The sequence below is a fragment of the Falco naumanni genome, chromosome 2 (assembly GCF_017639655.2).
Source record: "Falco naumanni isolate bFalNau1 chromosome 2, bFalNau1.pat, whole genome shotgun sequence".
NCBI lineage: Eukaryota > Metazoa > Chordata > Aves > Falconiformes > Falconidae > Falco > Falco naumanni.
This window is the reverse complement of record NC_054055.1, coordinates 1737421-1754506: the sequence shown is the minus strand read 5'-3', so window position 1 is coordinate 1754506 and position 17086 is coordinate 1737421. Positions and strand designations below refer to the sequence as shown.

The following is a 17086-nucleotide window of genomic DNA, read 5'->3' as shown; positions in this document are numbered from 1 at the left end:
AGGTTTTTATGACCAGGCACTGCATCTTGCAGAAGACAAAGAACTTTGCTTCCTCCGATACGTCTCGATCCTATGCACACTTCTACTGTATGTCTCTGCTGTACCTTCCAATTACACCTGCTTCCACAGCCACTGCGCTTGTCAGAAAAGACCAAAGCTGGACGTACGGTACAGTCCTCAGTCCCTCTCAGCTGTTAGATTTCAAGGGACTCGGGGTCTCTGAGCAAGAGGGCAATGAGAAGAATACACCTATGCACAATACACCCTGGAGAAACCCCATTACCAAGATATATTGTCTCTAAAAGGTGCTGACTCAGCTCCTGCTGTATTAGATGGCACACAGAGACCAGTTTCTCTTCTGATAGTTAAGCAGGCTGGCGCTGCACCGATGTGTGAAGAATGTAAAATTCTCCAAGGAGAAACATGCAAGTGGAAGTGTCTAGTGACGATTAAATTAGCTTTTCCAGAAGAAACACAACATTTAATTCCAATGAGCTTGCGAAGTTATCTACCCCTTCAGAAAAGACGAAAGAAGAGGAGGAAGACAGCATCTTCTCAAAGGAAAAAGCATCAAGGAGCGGGTCAAGAAGCTAAAATGGGATAGAACAACAGGCATGCTACTCCAGAAAGGAAATAAAAAGTATTTCAAGAGAAACGCTCCCCCCAACCTCCCCAACCCGTCCCCTCCCCCCCTCCCCCCCCCCCCCCCCCCCCCCCAAAAAAAAAAAAAAAAAAAGGAAAACACCTGTGGAATGAGGAATGACCAGACACACTACCTAACACACCACGGGAGGAGAGAACGCGGTGCACACAGACGTGCACACACATGCAACCTACAAGTAACATTCAGCAGAACGTCCATGCCTTCGAAGCGCTAGCAGGACACAGACACGATCCTTTAGAGATGGTAAGTGCTCCATGTGCTGCTTTACAGCTACTGCAGGTTGATGGAACCACTGACTTGAGGAAATTGTCTCAAGGTTATGAAATTCATACCCTGCAACCCTTGTCACCTTCCCGATGTGCTATCCTCGACCTGCTTTACTCCGTTAGAATGAGCGGGCGCTTTCCCCATCTGAGACTCGACCATCGTGGCAACGCACAGCGGTGCATTAACCAATACCTGTTGCAGGCATAAGCAAAGCTGCATTGATCCCTCCCCAGTAAAATAGTTCTTTGGTTTTTTTTAAAACAAAATCAAATCTACATGTTATCATCAAACACTTTCAGACACGGCACCGGAACACATTACTCTTCCCGTCGCAAACACAGCAGTATCCACAAAGTTTTGCAGATGGTAAGATTTAATGTGACAAGGTGATAACGAACCAACTAGCGTTAAAGGGCAAATTACTTCGGGCTGTTCACACAGGGTACAGCCATGCACGGTGTCAGGCAAGCGTAAACCACCCTGCCTTCGGTAACAGCTGCAAATGCAAACCCCATAAACCACCCCTTGCATGTTTTGGGGACTTTGTTGTTTTCTGTTTTACTTTATCAATTACATACATCAAACTGACCTTCAGAAAAAATAAACAGAGCCTGTGTAATCTTTCTTTTTCCACTTTCCAAGTCCCCTTTTGCTGAATAACATGGAGGTGCTGAAAAATCTTTCTCCTTCCTAAGCTAGCACCTTCCAATAATCGACTGTTGACTCCTGCCAACTGTCCAGACACCTTCTCCCCACCCCCCTTGCTGTCCTGAGAAGGACCTCTTTGAAGGACTGAGCTAACTGAGGGTCTCTTTGCTTTGCTTTTTGCTTGCCAGCTGCAGCTGCTCGACCCAAACACAGCGCAGCGAGGAAGGGGAAGGTACTTCCACAGCTCCCCTGCAGCCTAAATTCGTGGCTGTAGCTTTCTGCACAAATACCATTCCCCGCCCCAACCATCAGTAATTCCAACTTTATCAGTTGCACTTAAGTATGCAGGAATGCTGCCCACGTTTGATTTTCACATACTGAAAAGAATTATGATTGCGTTACAATAGAAAATGTTTTTACTCAAAGCTTACCAAGTTTATTCTTCTATGGATCATAAGTGTGCAAAAATCTCTCATCTAATTAACGGCCCTGACATTACTTAATAGTGCAACTTAGAAGAGTGGGGACTAATAAGGGTTGAAGCTAAAAGGAAAGGCCATCCTTAAGTAAAAAAGCTCAACTTAATTCATCTGTTAGCTTCTCTTAAAATAATTCTACACTGTAAATAACTTACGTGGCAACATATACGCAAACACAATGGGGTTTACACAACTACCACTGAAAAACGCAGAGACAACTTCACATCTCCAAAATACACACTAGAAAACTTGTTATCAAAAGAGGAAGAAGAAAGTCAGCAAAAAACACGCAGCCACTGAGCCTCCTTAAACTCAAGTACTCGGTGTTTTCACTGTATTCTGCAGTAAAATAGGACACGTGTTAAATGTCTGGAGAGAAGGGATGGTTTAACGACAATACACTTGCTAGCACTGGAAAACCATGGAAATAATCATTTGCCTGGATTAGCTGTCTACCAAATACTGTAAAACACATCTCAGAGAAAATTATTCATGCTCTCCACCCCTTTGCAGTACTGTTTGGTGTTTGTAAGGATGACTCCGCATTTGCTCCTCGTTAGATCTGAGAACCGCATGCTGTTACTTCCCCCTTCACCACTTTTATGAATCCCCTTCCCGGCCATGCACTTCTTGCCCAGTTTGTTTCCCAATGGAGCTCTACGCCTCCCTCTGCTTTTGGAAAAGACCCCTACCTCCTACAGCACACTACAGAGTTTATTTCTGATCGCACATCTCTTTTTTTATATATACATATATAAACCTTTCCGCTTCTTGGCACTGCCCTTCTATCCTCAGTTATGTTCTGTGGTTGTGGCCAAGGAAACTTGCAGCTTTGTCTCAAGCTCTTTCAGCTACATCTCTCAGAAAAGTCAACCTTCTGCTGAGCAAAACTTCCCGTGTGCTCTCAGATTCCTTCTTTGCTGCGTGTGCATGGACAGTAACTGCTGTGCTATCCCTGCCTTGGTGTTCTCTGTGTCATTCATACGGGACTGTGCCCTAACCTCTATCGTGGAGATCCTCCTTAGCCATTACTATTGCAGCTCTTACTTTCGAAGTTCTAACTTCCCAGAATGTAACAAATCAGAAATACTCATGTCAGTTTTTCTCTCCACCATCTCTGCCAAGGAAATATCATCTTTCTTTGCTCAGCTTCCACTTTTTTACTGGGTTCTGTTAATTATGCACTCTTAAGACTTGCAATCACTTAAGTTCCAGGCTGATTTCCTTACCTTTTATAATATTTCATGTGAGAACCTTCTCTGCAACTTCTTGTCCTGTTTTTATTTCTTTCTGCTGCTGCTTCTGTCTTTCATTCTCATGCTCTCTGCCCTTGCATATTTAATCATTAACTATATATACACAGAAGTACTTTGGAGTACAGTCTGTTTGAAATAATTGACTCGGAATCACAGAATGGTTGGGCTGGAAGGGACGTTAAAGACCACCTAGTTCCAACCCCCCTGCCATGGGCAGGGACACCTCCCACCTTCAAGGCCCATCCAACCTGGCCTTGAGCACTGCCAGGGATGGGCATCCTGTGCCACTGCCTCACCGCAAAGAACTTCGTCCTAATACCTAACGTACATCTCCCTCTTTTAGTTCAAAACCTTTACCCCTTGTCCAAATGCTGCAGGCCCTACTAAAAAGTCTGTTCCCATCTTTCTTATAAGCCCCGTTTAAATACTAAAAGGCCACTGCATTTTAAAACACTGTTAAGAGAGCATATTCTGAATTTGTCTTAAAAGGAGAGCCTAACATTTATCACACAGTAGGAGGAATAATTTTGCTCTGTATTTTCTAACCTCTTGAACTGTAAATCACATTCCTAATTACACCAGGCACTCCAAATATCTAGCGGTATGAGAAGCACTTAACTGAAACAATTACATTTGCTCTACAGTTTTAATTAAGGAACCCACTCAGCCAAAAACTAATAGATTAGTTCCTGTCCCTTGCAATAGGTTTTTTGAATTGCTGGCCACAGAAACAGTTAACTTTAACCAACCCAACGCTGGCAGTCAAGTATGAAGCTTGATCTTTTCATGAGCTTTCTTAACCCAGAACAGGTCTCATAAACCTCTGTAACCCTTCCAAAAGGACCCCAGAGTAAAGTAGAAAGATACAAAGTTTATTTAAATTATTTTCCCATCAGCATTACAAATCAATATGTGTATCAAAAAATACTAGAACAGAAGGCACATCAGCACGTGGCAGTTGGTTCTAGAAGCCATAAAGCATGAAGACAGAGAGATGATCACCATTTTCTGGTATTAATTCCTTCAAGCAGAAGGAAACTAGTAAACCTGAGGTTGTTTTTAATACATTTAAGACAAAGCCCCTAAATACAGACATTACAGACCTTTGCACAATAGTGGGAAATGCAGTAAGTTTAATCACTCTTCATCAGGATTTTTTTTTTTTTAATATTACTCTCCTAATCTCAAGTCTTTCATTAAGTTGATTCAGTGATTTGAGAAGTATGAAATGAAGGAAAAAAAAGACATCTGAAAATTACCTCATTTTTGATGCTACAAGCTTACATTTCCACAAACAAAATTAAATAGCTGTAATGTAAATCCGTCTGTGGTTAAGAAGCCAAACATGCCAAAATAATTTCCTTCCTTACCTCAGCCTTGCGAATACTCTCTCTGGCTTCATCTATTTTCTGCTCCAGTTCTGCTCGGGTTTGCTCAGACATCACAGGCCCATGGCATTCTAGCTCTTCAAGTGTCTGAAAATACACCACAGACGTAGTAAATGTTAGCAAGCCATTTACATGATAAATATTTATGGTAAGTCAGGGAAATTATTGTTTCATTAGATGCTGGGTTGACCAATAGTCGTCCATTCCAGGAAAAAAGATGATGACCAAGGGAAAACACAATTTAACAGCACAGTATTTCACATGGAAATTCCACCTAGAGGAATGCTTCAACATCTTCATGAAAACATGATACCATGGTATGAAGCCACTCATCTGTATGTTGCCAATTACATATTTAAAATGGGTATGTCACTCCACGGGAATGTCAGGATGGAAAAAAAAGAGTATCTTAAACATGGAGAGAGAAGTTGCTAATGGTAGTCGTGTTGTAGGGGAAGCCAAGCCAGGTCTCCTGCATTTGCAGGAACACTGTGTCCAGAGGAGGATTTGCGGAATCATGGAAGACAGATGGGAGTTTCTTAGGTTCATGCACATGTTATGTTGACTCTGCAGATCCAAATGAAAAATAACAAAAGCATGTGCCTGCACAAATCATCACCAGTTAATCTGCAAATCTGTGTCTGGTTCAGTGGCTCTTTATGCATTTTGTGTTAGTCACTGGAGAAAGAGCAGGAGCATCAGGTGGTAGGGCCAGAATCCAGGATGCTCGCTCCCTCCTCTGAGGAGAGTTTTTCGTATCATATTTTGGTCACAAACACTGTTAATACACCCTGCCAGGTGCTACAACTTCTGGAGTTTTGCTACAGAGTGGCCCAGGTTCAGCAGAAGACAGGTACGATGGTAAACACCTACTGTGGTCTTGTTTCTTGCTCAATGCATCCTCCTGGGCAGTTTGAGGAATGGCTCAAACCTCTAATGTAGGACTAGAACCCAGGTCTCCCACCTCCTGGGCAGCAGCTCACTGAATATTACACAATATAGCATCACAGAATCATAGAATCATTTCGGTTGGAAAAGACCTTTGAGATCATTGAGTCCAACCATTAACCTACCACCGCCAAGGCCACCACTGAACCATGGCCCTAAGGGCTGTCTTCTGACCCCCCCATGGACGGTGCCTGCACCCCGTCCCCGGGCAGCCTGTGCCAGTGCTTGGCCACCCTGTCGGGGAAGACATTTCTCCCAGTGCCCACCCTGAGCCTGCCCTGGTGCGGCTGGAGGCCGTTCCCTCCTGTCCTGCCGCTGGTTCCTTGGGAGCAGAGACCGACCCCCCTCGCTGCAGCCTCCTGCCAGGCAGCTGTAGGGAGCCAGAAGGGCCCCCCTGAGCCCCCTTTTCTCCGGGCTGAGCCCCCCCCAGCTCCCCCCGCCCCCCCCCAGAGCTGTGCCCCAGCCCCTTCCCTTACCTGAAGACCCAGTTAGGACAGCCAAATAAAGCCCTAGGTTCTTCTATGTTGAGCCACGTACATAGAAATCAATTTATCAACACACACTTAATTTTGTGTCTTCATGTTAGATTTAACTGTGCATTACTCATGGGTTTTCCTAGTGTTGAAAGACTTTTGATCTCCAAATGAATAAATTATTTTTTTCTATGGGTAACATATACATGATATAGTGGAGATAAGGGAATCCCTGAAACTAGTTCAAACAGAGGCAGGCTGTGTAGAATAAAGGAAGGTCTGTATATTATTTGCAGCAAAGTAGAAGCTGTAACTTCAGATTTATATGGGAATAACAAAACATACTGATAAACCAAAAAGTTAGAGGAGCTGCTAATCTGGCAGTTTGAGTGTATTGTATCAAGAAAGGCTACGATGAAAATGGCAGGTTGCCTGGAGAGGTAACAGGACAAAACCAATTCCTCAGTGCTTGCAACCACTCCTCTTTCATTTGGTGGGGAGCTGCAACAAATAAAATCTGTAATTGAATGTTTTCCTAACCTACCCGCTGGCTGTGGACGATGTTTTTGTGCTCACGGGCTACCCGGGTAGCCCATTTCCGAGCCTCCTTGTTGAGGCTGTGCTCTTCAGTCGTTCCAGTTTCTGATTCCAGTTGTCGACTCTGCAACAGAAACAACGGGAGAACGAGTCATGACATAGACCTGGGGCTACCTCTGTAGATATGACAGTATTTAGTTATAGGATAACTTTATATCATATTTATCAGCCTGGGATCTCGTTTCATAGTAAACAAGAAAGATTAGAAAAAAAAAATCGGCTCTCTTCCTTATGAACTTTGTGATGGTACCAGGTTGTGAAAAGCCAACAACAAAAGCAAATCAAAGTTCACAAGAATTGACAACTCAACTGTTTCAGGAACATCAGTGTGATACTGATTACTAAACACAGTTCTACTGCAATGAGAGACATTCACGAGGAATAAAACTGAAATACTGTTTCACTCGTGCACTGTATCAAAGAGGTGAAGAATAACTAGCCAACAAAGTCACGCACTTTCTGAAGTAAACATGCATTATAGGAAGCAAATCTGAAAGGTTAAGTGTGTTCCAATGGGCAATTTAGGCTCATTCTTTGCAATTTGTGATCACATCATAATGCCATTAAATATTTTAGAACAGCATGGCAATTCCTGTAAAAAAAAATAAATCTTGTCCGCAAAACAGCAACTGAAATTTCAAGCAATGTTTTTTGGTATTATTTCATCTTATGCCTGCTTTTATTGTGTCAACAACAAAACAAAAAAATTTTCTCCCCCTCAAGAAATGCCAACTAAAGCAAGATGAAGTAGTTCTCTAATGTTTACAGATTGAGCAGAACCCGTCTGTAACTCTCAAGGCAGACTTCCCATCATTTGATTACTAAAATAATTTCCAGTCTCTCTATAATTTTCATTACTGCACCGCCCAGTGCATTAATCATAGAATCACAGAATTGTTTACATTAGAAAATACCTTTATGACTATTGAATCCAACTGTAAACCTACCAGGCTGCTGCTGACACCGGCCAGGGCGCTGCTGGCCATCATGGCCACCTGGGCACGCTGGGGGCTCACGTCCAGCTGGCTGTTGGCCACCCCCCCCACGGCCTTTTCCACTGGGCATATTTACATAAAGATCTCAGTATTTAGGATGCAACTCAGTCTCCATCTTTTCACTAAAGTAGGTTCCCTGATATTCCTTCTGTATTTGTGGGTATTCTGTACACATTTACTGCACCTATTCTGCATATGGATAACTATTAATCATGACTCTGGAGAGAATCCAAAAAATGGCTATGAAGGCTGAAGCACCTCTCCTGTGAGGAGAGGCCGAGGGATCTGGAACTGTTCAGCCTGGAGAAGGCTCAGGGGGACCTCGCCAAATGTGCACCGATACCCGAAGGGAGGGTGCCAAGACCACCGAGCCAGGCTCTTCCCAGCGGTGCCCAGTGCCGGGACCAGAGGCAACGGGCACCACCGGGAACAGAGGAGGGTCCCTCTCGACATCAGGAAACACCTTTTCACCGTGCGGGTGCCCGAGCACTGGCAGGGGGTGCCCAGGGAGGCTGTGGACTCTCCAGCCTTGGAGATACTCAAAAGCCACCTGGACACGGTCCTGGGCAATCTCCAGAGGTCCCTTCCAACCTCAACCAGCCTGCGATTCTATGATTATTTTTCTTTCTGAGCCAGTCTCATACTCTTCCCATCAGTAAAATTAGCTGTGAGAAGGAAGACATTATGTCCACCCCACCTTCCCAGGGTGTGCTCCTGGAACAACAGAACAGATTCTTACAACAGGCATTGCAGCTGTTTCCCAATTTAAGTTCATCAGTACTCTGAGACGGATTCTCAAGAACAACTCCTTTTCCTGGAAGGCTCACAGACTCACGCGCATCTTCCTAGCAAGACAGTTGGTAGTTACAACAGTCCAGAGCCACCTGCATTCCTTTTTATCACAAGTCCTCTTCAGGCTGATATGATCTCACACAATCTTTCAGATCAACCAAAAAAAAAAAAAATCCCTTATAAATTATCACTCAAGACGACAGTGTATGCTTGGTGTCGTTCAAAACATTCGGAGGCTGCGTATGCATACGTGGAAGAAAGGACCACCGCTCCATCAATTTCTTGCTCTCACTCTCTATGGTCCAAAAGACAGGATTGTTCTTTGTCAGGTGTAGTTTGAAACTAGAGAAGATCCCGTTAGTATGAAAAAGTTGATTAGGAAGGAGAAATTCAAGGTTTGCCAGCAGGAAAAGGGTAAGAGAGCAGAACGACAAGGAATTATTTTCAGGCCAGGTGAGAAGCCTGCAGCTGATGCAAAAGAAGAGATGGTGGTATCAGGTATTTTAGCAGGCAAGGGCTACCATTTGTGTCAAGGAAGGAAGATAATTTTAATACCAGCATTTGGTATAGACCGGAGTAAAATCAAGAGATACTGGGAAGCAAACTGAAGTCATATTGAAAGCAGGATTTTTATGCCTTTAGATTACACTGCCCTCAGGGGAGAGGCAAAAATACCAACTTATGTTAACATCCTATCAGAGGATTTAATTGAAAATGAGGCAAAAATTGGTTCAGCTTGTTATTTTTATTTCAGCTAAGCGCCTTTTCATCCAAATTGAATCTGGCCTTTATTCCTATTGATCCTCTTATTACAAGAGAGCTGAGGGTAGTGGATTCAGGGGGTTGTGAAAGAGATGATTTCCAATGGTAGAGGCAAGCAAGGGAAAGGAAGACAACCTCTACACACACTCCCACCACAGGGCTCTGATGCTTCGGGTGACTCCTGGGCCACTTTCTGCCTCTATTTCACAAAGCTGTAACTCGGTCAAGAAGCTTGCACTGCTTCAGCTTGTCCCTACAGAATGCCTTAAGGCATACGCACGCTAACAGACATCAAGAGGCGTGGAAGGGAGGCAGCATCCCTGCGTTGCTTATAGCAAGCAAAACCCCCTAACCCCAAGAGGCTTTTACAATCCAGTATAAGATGTCAAGATATTTTAGCTCAAAGCTGGAAACAGACATTACCATGAAGTTCACCCACTGGTGTAGGACAGACTACAAAGCCTGTGTTAATGGTATTTTCCAAGTAAAAGGAATTGTTGGACAAGATGTAGAGCAGCTCCAAAGAGGAGGAGGTAAGTTACAAGCACATGGCTCGCTCTGGCATGAATGAGTAGGCAAAGAACAGAAAGGTTCAGCTCTCTTCACCCATCCCCTCCATTTAAATATTACGTTGGCTTTTGCCTGCTTTTATTGAGATGGCTTTATATGATCATTACTGTTTGACCTCCTCAACTACCTACGTTAAGCTACTCCACTAGGGCAATGTAAAGACGTAAAGATGACAAACACATGGACTCATTTAGGCACAGCCAATCCTTAAGATAACATTTGACCTCAGTTTTTACCCAGTTTATTGGAGTCAGCATTTTTGTACAGCTTCTTCCACAACTTCCAGATGAGTCTTAACAGCTGCAAATCTGAGCAGAATCGTTTGACATTGCCTCTCCCCTATAAAATCTAACGAATTTTCAATGTTCCCAATGGCCTTGCTACTACTCATCATCTCACTTTCATTAAGAAAGAATACAGACTTCTTTTCAGTCGCTTGATAACCTTCTGTATTATCCCAAGCGTGTTTTCAGGTTTTAATCTCTTCATCAAAAGCACTTGACCAGAAAAATGAATGCAAACTTTGTGGCTACTCCTAAGGGCATACTAAAAAAGAAATTAATTGTTATTGGATCAAAGTGGTTATATTAGTTATTCATAAAGCAGTATTGTATCCAAGCAGACCTCACCCTCGCTTAAAGGTCTGAAAACAGACAAGTTAAAAATGCAGTAATAAAAAGAGTTGGGGAGAAACTTAGAGCTGTGGTCTGTGTGGATACCAAACACATAGGGCAAAGCAGGAGACGAGATCAAGAGGCAAAATATAGTTTCCTGGGAAAGAAGCTGAAAACAAGGACTCTTCAGCTGGACAAGAGCAGAGAGAGTGGTGGAAATGCACAGCCTAAATACTTGGCTGAGAAGACAGTGCAAGGAGAAAGGTTTCAAACCCATCAGCACCTGGAAAGCTTCCTGGATAAATGGAGCTGTTAAGGCAGGGAGGGACTTCACCTGACCTGTAAGACCAAGCTGCTGGCACTTAAGAAGACTGTGAAGGAACATATAAGCAGAGGAGCAGTAGCAAGCTCACTGGCATGGAAGAGTACGTGCTTCAGGAGGACTTCAAGGATGACCTGAGAAGTCCGTATCCTTAGGTAAAGACAGGCTAGCGGGGTACATCAAGGAAGCAATGAAAAACCAACTGCCATTTAAACAGCTGTGAAGAAAGGAGCTAAACCAGAGATTTATCTGCTACAGACCTAAAAATCAAAATTGTAGGGAAGAAGGTGGGGGAACAGAACTGTCTGGTCCTAACCTGATTTACCAAATAAAGCACTTGCTTAAGTGTTTTTAGGACTGGTACTTGGTGGTGGCAAAATGTCCAACACTCAATTTAACCTCTTCCAAAAGAGAGGGAAACCAAAACCACGTATCATGACCAAGGAATGAAGGAAGAGCACAAAAGACCTGAGCTAAACATAGATGGACATTCTGCTGTTCTCTCAGGGTTTGGATTACAGCGAAAGCAGTGTTTAGTGCTAAAAATTCAATCAGTAAACCAACAGAAAGTACTAGATGACTCCAACCAGCTAAAAAGCTTAGAGGCTAGCAATGCCATTTCTTAAATTAACAAATGCATTTAGTCTGTAGACACGTGTTGCTTCTCCATTTTTGTCTGAAATGTTGTTGCAGGTGCAGAAGTTGCCTTATGACAGGGACAAACACATGGGCTGCGTTCTCAAATTTATTTACGCAGTTATATCTGGATGCAGATGGCACATGGACAGTTTTAAAAGCAAGAAAAAAGTTGGCTCTAGAGCCTAAAAGCTCCTTAATTTTGTAGCTGAAGACTAAAAAAGTTGACTTCCACAAAGGGAAAAAAAGTAGTAAATATTTATTGCATGCAAATCAGTAACACACAAGCATAGCCATTTCTTTTAAAGAGGTGAAAATAACGAGGTTACCATGCCAATGTTGAGCAGCAAGCTCAACCTTATGATCAGCAGTTCTAGGGAGGAGGAAGGAATATGCATGACACTTTTCACACAGCTCATAGCTAAATAGAGCAGTTACAAGAAAATCGTGAGTCAAGTTTGGTGCTCCTTTTGGTCTATTATTATAGAACTAATTTAATTTTAGCTTAGCCAAGAATGAGCTGACTTCCATTTCAGTAGGTCTTCAATGTTACGAACAGGACACTTCACTCACCCCCCCCCACCCCCTTCTTTAAAAATAAAGATTAGCATATACAAGGGCTTTTGCTCCACTCAGAAGAATAAAAAAGGACCTACATCCGTTATTAATGTTATGTAAACCTCTGTACATGTTATGATAAAGCTAAACCGAAACCAACGTGCTATTGCTGCTTTATATAACCACATTCTGCTTTTTAATCTAATAAATTAACATCTCACGATGGTGAGTGCTGGGTGCCGCAGAAGGATAAGGAACATCCTATCAGGCAGGGAATGAAGAAAACAATTACATTTAAACTCACCACAAGAACAATGGTTCTGGGGTATCCAAACAGAGAAAGGGGATCCTGGGACTTTTTGATGTCATCTGGGCTGAAAAATAGTCCCAGCAGCATGACTGCCTGTTTTTTTACTAAAGAAATTTTCTATAGCAAAATATTTGAATCCCAACCAATACTGAAGCTATTGTCTGACATCTGCTGTAACTGAAACTCTCCTTACTAAAAGCACCCATGAACACAACAGTTGTTCAGCCATATGTATGAAATAATTTATCCAGTAGGTTTTTAGGGGGTTGTTTATTTTTAATTCTGGTTCAATAATTATTTTGGGGTATCATTGACCATTAGCTAGAAATCTCTGAAAACATACTGTGCACGCGGCTTGTTGCAGCAGCTGACGCCAAACACATTAGAACAGGGTTTCTGTAAAGGTTGTAGCTCTCTTTTTTTTCCCATCTCAGGGTTTTTGGTTGTTTCTGGAAAGACCAGGATCTTAAAAGTACTGCTTTTTGTTAGATGTCAGTGATTAAGAGAGCTTTGCTTGTCCTGGTGCCTGATGTTTTTGTGTTAAGCACTTCTGTTATACAGCAAACATTAAAAGCCCAAGTCTTTTTCAAATTATAATCTTACTTATTTTCAAAAGTTTTTAATCTTCTCACTGAAATTAATTTTGAAATTGGTGTAGCATATTTTCGCTAGTGTACTTCCATTCTCACCCTCATAATTATTCCCATTTGCCTCAGCTGTCACAGCAGCTGCATTCACATCCGACTTTTCCAAAAATCTATAGTGCATTCTATTATAACTAGAAATACAGAAAAATTGCTCCCACTAGGTAACCAAAGGACAAAAAGAGTACCTCTCAGATCAGCCTTGACACGGAGAAATTGATTTCATAGGTATCCTCAACGTAACATAAACAAAGACCTTTAATTTCTTGAGTGGCCACTTCTTTCAAGTATTACTTCTGCACTCTAGTCTCACTGTTAGAAATCTTTCTGAGCTTTGCTTAAACAGTGTTTCCCAACTGTAAAAATGAGAATACTAACAGCATGTTCTCTAAATTAGAAAAAAATCAATTGCCTAGTGAGCCAATTCCAGTTCATTATACTTAAAGTAACTCAGAAATGATGTTAACATTCAACCCAAGGTAACTCTAGGGTGTGGATTTCCCCTTCTCCTCAAACTCAACTTTCAATACCAACCCCAAATATGAGTACTATTATCTCAGACCTTATTTTAACCAGAATTGGGGTGGGGGGAACTACGTAAAATCAGTTTTAGTCATGTTGGCCATGCACAAGACGTGTCAAGTTTTACAGGGAACATACAGCTTCGCCAGGCTCCTTCCACTTGCATCTACCAACAATTTCTTTACCTGAAGGGCTGTATTACTCCTCAGCAATAATTTCTAATACTTTATACAACGATAAAATTAATTCATAACTGTTTTTTTTTAATATTTAGCTTCAAAAAAGTTATAGTTAACAACAGTCACATTACTCGGTTCTGGTATTAAAAGCACAGACTACTCTAAACCAAGAAAACGTAGTGCACTCTCTGAGTTTGTTAGTTTGGGATTAATTATGTGAGGACTACTTTTTACTAGCAGTTTAAATTTCATTAACTCTTTTTTATTTAAGTATTTATATCAAACAAAATATTTATAGTCAATAATGCTAAAAAATACAGTTTTATTTAGAAAACAAAGACATTTCAAAATACTTAAATATATTTAATATTAAGTTTTAAATATATTTTAAATATTTAAATATAAATGCTGAAATGTGTAAATACCTCTGCCTCCGTATGCATGCACAGAAACCTGCTAGAAGTCAAGTCTGACAAAGCAGAGCCCTCGACCGAGCCCCAGTTCCCATTTATACAGTAATTTCTATTTACTTCAAACCCCTGAGCACTTGCAGAGCTGAGAAAACATGCCTTGCCACAAGCAAGAACGACGACCTTTTGTAAATATAGCTTATATAACATACAACATAGCTTAATATAAGCTGCTCAGAAATTCAAGATACTCTTCTGTGTATGAGAGTGAACTGAAATTCATCCTTATTCTCACAGTTGACCCCTAAAACTTGTACTTCCAAGTCACAAGGGGTGAACCTGCAAAAGTTTCCACCAGTCTTACAGATACATTGTTTTCCTCCAAAGTACAGTGAGAAAACACATTTTTTCATGTTGATAAGCTGTCGTGCAAATCGGATTTGGCGACGTTTTTTACATGCACGCTCAAAGAAAACGACAGCATCAGTAATGTACAGGGGAAACTATAGGCACAGGCAACACATAGATAAAAAACAGGAAAAAGGACTCAAAAGTTTAGTGTCAGCTTTTTGTTGCCATTATCCTCTGGCACTATGGACATGCTTTTTGCTGTCTGGCTCATTTTCTCACATGATACCATGCAGTTCAAGAAAAAAGAATCTTTTCCAAACAGGAAACAGAGAAAAGCTGGCTAATTTCCTTTATATTTTGCCCTGTTCTTATGGCTAGGGCTTATCTGCGAAGCACGGGGACAGTATGTTTTCAATGCAATAGATTTCTGCCGACTTAATAAATATCACTTGCCTCCTGGGAGGATGTTTTATGATTAAACTGTCACTACAGTGAATATAGCAGCAGCCTCTGTGTAGAGGCCAGCATGGGCTGACTGGTTTTTCTTGTGAGGCTAAAGGTATTTCAAAAGACACTTTTATTTTTTCAATCTCACTGCTCATAAAGGCTTAATCCATTTTGTGAATTAATTGCTGGAAAGGATTAAAGCTGGTTGGGAATTTATCAATGATTTCTTACTGAATATTTTTAAAACAAACCATTTCCTTTAAGGGTAAATGTTTTTTTAAAAAAAATTCAAAAACTTCCTTTTTTTAAAAGAATACAAATTTATGTGAGTCAAAATTAACCCAAGACACTAAAACCATCTAAATAATTCAGTATATACGAAGTTAAGCTCAAACCAATTTTTTAGATAATGGAAAATAGTTGATTGACGTAAAATATTTTGTAGTGGGCTTCTCTTTGTGGACACTCAGAAGTCCACATTTCAGCCAGTGTTAGTGTGATGTTGGGGAAACAAAAATCCTGAAGATTGATGGAAAACCATTTCATACCCACCTTTCCTAGGAAGAGCCTCTTTTGGAGGCTCTGACTATGCATGTTGTTAATATTTTGAAAGTAAATTGAGCTGTGGGTTTTGTACCTGACTCAAGGGTTGCACAGCAATTCCTCCTACATTACTCTTGGCAACAGATCTCTCCTCATAACACAACATTTTGAAAGGGACCATGTAAAACTAGAATTTAGAACAGCATTCAGAGCTTTCCATGCAGCTGAGTTCCACATCCATATTGTTTATAATGATCTTCTTGCCTACAAAACTCAAAATTTCATCCTAGTAATATTTAAATGCTCCAAACTTTGACCCCAGTCTCAGTGGATCAGGTATTTAGTCTGAAGAAAGGCCATAATTTGGTCTTGGAAAAGCTTAACATTAAATACTTGAATAGATGTATTAATCACTCTTATTTCTTTCAGTGTTATCCTTCGGTGTGAAAATTATCATGCATAACCCACAAAACCGAAAAGCCAACTGATAAACTCTGCAGATCATCTACGAAGAGACTACGTGGCAAAAGAATGCTTGATAATTGTTCTTCAACTAAATGTTGTTCAATCAATTAGAAAATGTACAATTTCCGACAAATTCAAAAGCCTGAGCAAAAGCTCTCATTCTCTTGTAGTTATTGATTAAAAATAGTGAATATGTAACTTGCAAGTGCCCAGGTAGGATCCTGTTAGCCGAGTGTAATTATACGGATCATAAAGAAGCCTGCATAATTTACCTATTTTTGTGAAATTTACCTATTTTTTGTGAAAACTGGCTACAAAAACAACTAGAAGCTCAAAAAAATGCAGTGCAATGAAGAAATGCAGTAATTCTACAGCCCAGGTGGGTCAGTCGAGTTAACACAGTCACTGCATCTGAGGTACGGAGACAGCTCTAGACATGAACGACCCATTCTTTGCCTTCTAGAAAGTTAAGCAGTACAAGCAGCACACGTGTACGCTGTCAGACCACACAAGTGCCACGTCAAAGACTCATGTAATTTTTAACGTTGAAGAGTTTAATAAGAGTGAATTACAGTTCTATTTTACACAGGGACGGCCCTCTGGAAAAAGGAACAAAATTAAATTAGTAATAGGACTGCATTTCATCAGTGCATGCTAATAGCCTCCAGTTGTTACACAAGCTTCCCCATTCACATTAGAGAAGTAACCAATTATACACACCGCTATCTGGAGCTGTGAAATTTTAATTCGTGCCCCCAAAAGATTAGAATATCAATTACCAGTGCTGTGCAAGTGCAAAAGATAAGTGTGAAGTCAATCTCCACAAATAACACGGTTAAATTGCTTTTTCCTTCTTTAAGTCTTATTGTGGAAAAAGTTTTTTAGAGCTATATATATATTATGCATTCTGTTGCCACCTCCATGCGAGTGTAAACTCAGCATCCCAAGCCACATGCATACTGATAAGGACACAAACACCAAAGGCTGATCATAAATACTATCATATACCTCTGCTATAGTCATTCTCATAGCACTGACAGGTGAGGGCTCAATATCCACCAGCTGAACTGCGTTAAAACTCTGGATGCAGAGATTGCACAAGGTTGAAAACACACAGCAACAAAGGTTAGAAAGGCAGGGCAAAGGCAGTTAGAAAGAATCTGCTCACAACCTAAAACGCTATCGAAATAATTAACTCTATACAAAGGAGTTGAAAGAAAAATCAAAATCACAGTTTGTTAAAATG

At 41.2% G+C, this 17086-nt stretch overlaps 1 protein-coding gene across 4 annotated transcripts in view; it reads right to left on the bottom strand.

The window, feature by feature from the left end:
* FCHSD2 (FCH and double SH3 domains 2) overlaps positions 1-17086 on the bottom strand; it is a 163974-nt gene that overhangs the window by 21870 nt on the left and 125018 nt on the right. For 2 of the 4 annotated variants that reach the window (XM_040583599.1, XM_040583600.1), the window contains exons 11-13: positions 16849-16920; positions 6668-6784; positions 4685-4789 (exon numbers count right to left, since the gene is read on the bottom strand). In XM_040583599.1, coding sequence (XP_040439533.1) covers positions 4685-4789; positions 6668-6784; positions 16849-16920 — 294 coding nt within the window. The remainder of the gene's footprint in view (positions 1-4684; positions 4790-6667; positions 6785-16848; positions 16921-17086) is intronic. The other 2 variants (XM_040583601.1, XM_040583598.1) reach the window with 1 other exon arrangement.